The sequence below is a fragment of the Puma concolor genome, chromosome B1, assembly GCF_028749965.1.
Source record: "Puma concolor isolate L17-30 chromosome B1, mPumCon1.1.hap2, whole genome shotgun sequence".
In the NCBI taxonomy this organism is placed as follows: Eukaryota; Metazoa; Chordata; class Mammalia; order Carnivora; family Felidae; genus Puma; species Puma concolor.
In genome coordinates, this window is record NC_141670.1 from 149,386,511 (window position 1) to 149,393,906 (window position 7,396).

Here is a 7,396-nt window from a genome sequence, read left to right on the forward strand (position 1 = left end):
CCGAAGTGTCCATCGACTGATGAATGGATAAAGAAGTGGTGTATGTATATACAATGGAGTATTACTCAGACATAAAAAAGAACGAAATCTTGCTATTTGGGAACAAAATCTTGCTATTTGGGACAATGGAGGGAGATAGAGCATTATGTTAAGCAAAATAAGTCAGTCAGAGAAAGAGAAATACCATATGATTTCACTCAATATGTGGAATTTAAGAAACAAAACAAACAAGCAAAAGAGGAAAAAAGAGGGAGGGTAAACCAAGAAACAGACTCTTAGCTATAGAGAACAAGCTGATGGCCACCAGAGGGGAGGTGGGTGGGGGGAACGGGTTAAACAGGTGATGGGGATTAAGGAATGCACCTGTCATGATGAGCACAGGGTGATGCATGGAAGTGCTGAATCACCATATTGTACACCTGAAACTAATATTACACTGCATGTTAACTCACTAAAATTTAAAGAAAAACTTAAAAAAAAAAAGAAAGAAAGAAAGAGTCACTTCCAACCTATCCAACCAATCTGGATAAGGTAAAAAAAAAAAATCATAGTTTTTAAAAATCTGTCAGAGATATGAGGATATATACAAACTTGAATAAATTCTAATAAGTTACAAGATCTTCCTGGAAGAGAGAAAAAAAATCCATGGCTGCATATGCCTGCCAGAGTGGCCTGTGGAAGATAAATCTACCGTAGATGGAGGTATGGAGAAATAAGCCAAATCTTTAATGAGTTTTAAATGGCTACATGAAGACTGGGGTGACAGACCAGAATTCCAAGGAGCCCTCGGTGTTAGACTGAGCCTGCATCCATCCACCAAACTTTCTCATCGTCTTTGCCAAGGTGCACAGGTTGTACAAAAAGGTAGGATGTTAGGAGAGCTGAGAGAAATCCCTTAGACAGAGTCCCTACCAAATGCAAGAAATCCACTTCCTAAGATGGGAAGCAGGACAGAAGAGTGGAGAAAAAGCCCTTTGAGGCATTCAGGTACTCCTGAAAGGGCTAAGGTTTCTTCCCTCTGAAGGCTGGGGCAGAGCAGTTGGGCAAAGAAAGGTCTCCCATGGCTCAGAAGCTTAGGCATAAACAAGACACAGAGCAGTCCCCATGGGACTTTCTGGGATAATGGCAACGTTCTACATGCATCTTGTTTTGGGTGATGATTACATGAGTATATAAAGTACCAAAATTCATTGCACTGAACATGTGGGAACTTTATGTTTTAAAGTATACCTCAATTTGATAATCATTTTTAAAAAAGAATCTAATGTGAAAAACAAAAAGTAATGTATTCAGTCACCTCCCTGGAAAAGCCCTGATGTTCGACTATGGAATCTGGTCTCTCCCTCTGAGAGTGGATAAGTGGAAGCCAGCCGACTCTAAGGCTCATTGTGTTGATACAGTTGGAGAGGCTGTGGCTGGTCTCAGAGTTTTATAGGAACTTTTAACAGAATTTTGTCTGCAGGCTGAGGGGATATGCCCACCAATAAATCTACAGGAACACTGGTGAAGGTGAGAAGAATTAAAGACACAGGATTCCAACAATGAATAGAAATGATGGAAAACCTGCCTTTTCATCTTGAGGGATGGTTATTCTAGAGCTTCAATCTGTCTAAACGCTCTAATGTCCCATTTTTCCTGCTCTTTCCCCCTGAAAACACTCCCATACTACTATGAAGAAAAAAAAGCTGTCTTCATGCTAATGAAGCGGAAGAGAAAATGCCTTCCCTCCTCTGACAGAGTATACTCTGAGCCTTGTGACAGGGAGCCTTGCTGGTGCCCCAGGGTGGCATGTCACTTTTACAGCCCTTGCTTTCATAATATAATTATGGCTGGATAAAAGAAGGAAATTAAATCCTTGACGACTGGATGTCCCAGGAAAGATTGAGCAGAGTTAGCATGGCCAAACACAGAGAGGGCCCAGTCCCCTGTCAGAGCAGTGGCATCCAACTTCTTTTCTCCACCAACCTGAGTTACGGCAGCAACATGGCCTAGTGGAATGATTGTAATACCTAAATAGAATAATAACAATATCTAACTTGAATGGAGAGATGAGTATGTACCAGCCACTAAGCTAAGTCCTGCCTATTTACTCCCTTGGCTTTTATAGCATCTTTGAGATAAAGTACTATGATCATCACCATTTTACAAATGGGAAAATGAGAAGCTACCACAACCTATTCAATAGTGGAGCCCTGAATTTGAAAAGGGGCAGTATGACAGAACTCACCACCTGTAAGTCCTTCTACATGAGACACTATTCTGATTCCTCAAGTAATGGGAATAGGCAGATTCTGGAATTTGAAAGCCCGGAGTTCAAATCCTGATTTTATGTATACTGACGATAGGCACAGTTAACCTTTCTAAGGTTCTGTTTCATCCATAAAATACAGGTAACATAAGTGACTTAAAAGTTATTGTGAGGATTCTAGACAGGTCATATGAAGAGCCTGGCCCCTAGTAGGTGCTCAACAAGTGGTAGTTATTGCTGGTGATAATAAATCATATTACCTCTTTAATATTCATTTCTGATCTCATATAAATACAAATTGCGTGTATGTATTTATGTGTGCATGTATCTATGCAAAGTATACCTAAAAGCACTGATACGGATAGAAAAGGAAAAATGAAGGACAGAATAAAAGTTGTCCTTCATGATTATATACATACACACATATACACACATTTTTTCCTAATTTCTTCTCTAGAGAAGAACATAGCAACCTAACATTTTAATTAAGGTGTGCAACTAAGGGGACTATTGCCCTGGAGCATACAGCATTCGTAAGAACTGAAAGGGTAAACATTTCTACTTGCAAACACTGAAGTATCATGGCATACTAGAAATATCACAGGTCTTAAAACCACTCAGATTTCAGTTGAAATCTTTATTTTAATAATTTATGGCTATGTGACCTAGACCATGAAAGGTGATTTACCTTCTAAAGCTGCAGTTTCTCTCATCTATAAAATGAACATAATTACACCTGGTAGTTTGTGTTAACGGTTATAATACGTATAAGACACCTGGTCTCTCTACTAGATGCCCTATAAATGGTAGCTCAATTGTAATCACTATTGTGCCTTTATATCCTCTATCATAGTCATACCAGAAGTCAACAACAACTTCCATTTGTTTTCCATAAATCTTATAGTGACATCTTATTATAATTACATATCAATTACTAGAGTCACTCCAGAATTTTGCCCAAAGACAGGGCTTAAAAATTCATTAATTCTAAAGCTTTCCTTGATTAGTTACAAAAAGAATTAAGTTGGAAATAATCTCTTTTTAAGTCAGTGGAAGTGTTTCATTAATTTTTATTGCAAATTAACTTATGGTTTTAATTAATTATATATGTTTTAAATTTTTAATTAGACTTTAATTAAAATTATTTAAAGTCTAGAAGGAACTGTTTTTCTCTGTATTTTAATCAAATTATTTTAGGCAATAGGATGGCTGGCTCAAAGACTGACAATTGGTCTCTTTTCTGCATGTGGCTTTTAAAACATATATACATCTCTCTCTCTCTCTCTCTCTCTCTCACACACACACAGACACACACACACACACACACACACACACACACACACACACACACACACATTTATAATCAAACCCAAATAAAGAGGCAAAGTTTGGAGGAAATCAGAGACAGCTTTAACAGTAAGGAAAAAAGTCAAGAGAGCCACAGAATATGAAAACAAGAGAGAAACAGGGTCAAGTGAGAGTTGCCCAGGAAAGATACAAAACATCATCTTTGAAAGGGTGTTGTGGGCACTCATTACATAATATCTGCAGAACTGTTTTGGTCTCCTGAGAGATGCGCACTCTATCAATACAAGGTATTATGGTTTCTGTCTTTATAACCGAGAGATTGATATTCTTTGGTAAGATTCCATATCCAGCATAGAAGGAACACAATTAGAAGTCTGAAATAGCACTTTTCCTTTTTTCTTCAAAACAAAGTCTCCTTCCAGTGTGTGACCTTCCATGCAAAACAGCTCATTTTTAAAGCTTAGTTCTAGTCTTTTAAAGATTCTTGGTTACAAGCCATGGGAAAGGATATCATGTGACAGAGGCACAGTCCTTTCTAAGTGACAGGGGAAATGTCCTGCTACAATCACCCTTAGTGAGGAGAATACAACACCATTTGGTAGTCAGAAAACTTTTAATCATACTAAAACACAGAGGATACCATGCTCTCTTTTTTGACTTCTTTCACTTTTCCTTGTGAAAATATTTCAAGGTGACAATGAATGGATATAGTAGTTAAATTCCTAAGAAGGTTTAAAAAGCATGCTGTAGGAGTAAATATTCACTACAGTGAGAAGAGAAGAGAAGAGAAGAGAAGAGAAGAGAAGAGAAGAGAAGAGAAGAGAAGAGAAGAGAAGAAAAAAAAGGCTGACTACAGCAAGGAGAGTGTTTTTTTCTGTCCTGCTATCACTGATTATTGAAGTTGTGTTCATGTTCAGGTTGCTAAAGGGTAGGAGACATCATGTTATGAATATTATAATTAGATTATACAATACACAAGTGGTTTGAAATATTAAGTCACTTACCATGTCAGTAGAAGAAACAGTTGGCCAATCCTCTGGAGCCGGTGTAGTGTCATTAGATATTGAGATATTAACTGTAAGAAAAAGACAATCTTTTACCATAAAAATGACCTAAATTCATAACTCAAAATCTAAAAAAGCTGGGCCAGGCACGAAAAATGTCTTCAACACCACCATAAAGCACAATGAATTTTTCTTTATTATAATTGTATTCACCTTTCACCTAGATAAAATTAGCAAAGATTCAGACACATCTGTTGTACTTTAATCTGAAAAGAAACAATGGCAAACATTTAAGGAAATGGTATTACAATTTGTTTCAGGTTTCAAAAAAAAAAAAAGAAAAAGAAAACTTCTCCATTATTAAAAAAGCATTCACTGTATTTTGTCTGGTGGAAAAATGGATGTTAGTAAGTGAGTAAGTTGATCACGGGCTTCATGTACAGTCAAATCTCACAAGTAGATTTTCACTGGTTAAGAAGTAACTAATTTGGGATTTTTGAAAATCTGGACTGCATATGAGAGAGTATATCTTTGCAATATGTGGGAAAACAAAAAGTCTTTCAAACACATAATAAACTATATAAATATAATGGTAATAAATGTTTAATCTAATTTTTAAAATTATTATCACAAAATTTGCCATGATTTGTAAATTTATTAAGAGGTTGCTTTTTGAGGAATGTGACTTATTTATTAAACCAACTCTCTTCCTGGAAATATTTCATTATTTTAAAATTTTTGAAACTAAAATTAAAACATATTATTTAAGGTGTTCTATAATTAAAACTTTTTATCAAATAAGCCTTTTTCCTATTGCATGAGTTTTTTGTTTTGTTTTTTTAAAGTTTATTTATTTATTTTGAGAGAAAGAGTGTGAGTGGGGGAGGGACAGAGAGAAAGGGAGGGAGAGAGAGAGAATCCCAAGCAGGGTCCCAGTAAGGAGCCTGACACAGGGCTTGAACTCAGGAACCATGAGATCATGACCTGAGCTGAAACCAAGCATCTGATGCTTAACTGACTGAGCTATCCAGGAACTCTGATTGTTTTGTTTTGGTTTTTGTTTAAAATGTTTGTTTATTTATTTTGAGAGAGAGTAGGGAGGGGCAGAGAGAGAGAGAGAGTGAGAGTGAGAGAGAGAGAGAGAGAGAGAGAGAGAGAGAATCTCAAACAGGCTCCGTGCCCAGTGCAGAGCCTGATGCAGGGCTCAACCCTAAGAACTGTGAGATCATGGCCTGAGCCAAAATCAAGAGTCGGATACTTAACTGACTGAGCATCCAGGTGCCCCTGAAGTTTTATGTATTATAAAATCGTTACTGAGAGAATATCCCTAATTTATGGAGATATTGTAAAATGACATTTAGGTTTTTGTCTTTGAGCATCACATTTAACATCCAAACTACTATTATTTGGTCCCCTCTTGCCTGCCCCCTCCTGCCCCCAAGCCCCTAGACTATCCTTTTAGTTTGCCGTATTTTAGTTCCTACCAACATAAGCTCTTAACGAGAAACAAACAGATTTGGTTGTTGAAATTTAGAATATAAGATCCATAACAGAAAGGGCATGTCTTGTTCACTGCTTTTTCCCAGAATCTGCCTAGTCCAGCACTAACAGGAACTCAAAAATATTTATTTATTATTCAACCTTAAAAAAAAAAAAAAAAAAAAAGGAAATCCTGCCATTTGCAAAAATATGGATGAACCTGGAAGACATTATGCTAAGTGAAATAAGCCAGCCAAAGACAAATACTGTATGGTGTCAGTTATAGGTAGAAGCTAAAAAAAATAAAAGGTAAATACAACTCATAGAAAGAGAGAGAGTAAAATGGTGGTTGCCAGGGGCTGGGGGCTGGAGGGGGTGGTGGATGGGGAAATAGAAAGAGGTCAGTAAAAGGATACAAACTTCTAGTTATAAGAAGAATAAGGTCTGAGGATCTAAATAAAATAAAATAATAAAATAAAGTATAATAATAAAATAAAATGAAGTAAAATAAAATAATAAAATAAAATAAAAATGAGAGGTGATGGATGTATTAGTTAACTTTGGTGGGAATCCTTTCATAATGTATACATATATGAAATCATCATTTGTACACTTTAAATACATTATACTTTTGTCAACTATACCTCAATAAAATGAAAATATCTTTTAATGTCAATAAATGAGGCTAGAATAGGGAACATTTAATGACTCCAAATGAATGAGGGCAGATAAAGGCAAAAGAAATGAAATAATGAAAACAAATAAAAGGGAGAAAATATTTAGCTAGAGCCCTAGTCTTCGTCAATGTTGGAATCCATTCTGATCTTTGAAGGTTCTAGAATTGTTAAACTTTTAAAAAATTTTTTTTTCAACGTTTATTTTTTTTTTTTGGGGGGGGGGGACAGAGAGAGACAGAGCATGAACGGGGGAGGGGCAGAGAGAGAGGGAGACACAGAATCAGAAACAGGCTCCAGGCTCTGAGCCATCAGCCCAGAGCCTGATGCGGGGCTCGAACTCACGGACCGCGAGATCGTGACCTGGCTGAAGTCGGACGCTCAACCGACTGCGCCACCCAGGCGCCCCTAGAATTGTTAAACTTTTAATCTACTGCTAGGTCATCCCTATTTCCTTGTAAAACACACACGCAACCTGTTTTCTTATTCTGTTTCAGCACAGGTCACAGAAAGAATCAAAATAGGCTAAAGGATGTGTGGCCCAAACAATAAAACCAAACATGAGTTCATTCCCAAAAGAAAGAAGATGTTAGTACATTTTTGTTAACAAAACCTAGATTTTTAGCACTATTTTGTTCTAAAAAGCCTACAGTACATTTTCTTACATTATTCCATTTGCTCAT

At 36.7% G+C, this 7,396-nt stretch overlaps 1 protein-coding gene across 8 annotated transcripts in view; it reads right to left on the reverse strand.

Moving 5' to 3' along the window:
- SLC4A4 (solute carrier family 4 member 4) overlaps positions 1-7,396 on the reverse strand; it is a 354,218-nt gene that overhangs the window by 69,046 nt on the left and 277,776 nt on the right. For all 8 annotated transcript variants that reach the window (XM_086704881.1, XM_086704885.1, XM_086704880.1 and 5 more), the window contains one exon: positions 4,561-4,631. In XM_086704881.1, coding sequence (XP_086561007.1) covers positions 4,561-4,631 — 71 coding nt within the window. The remainder of the gene's footprint in view (positions 1-4,560; positions 4,632-7,396) is intronic.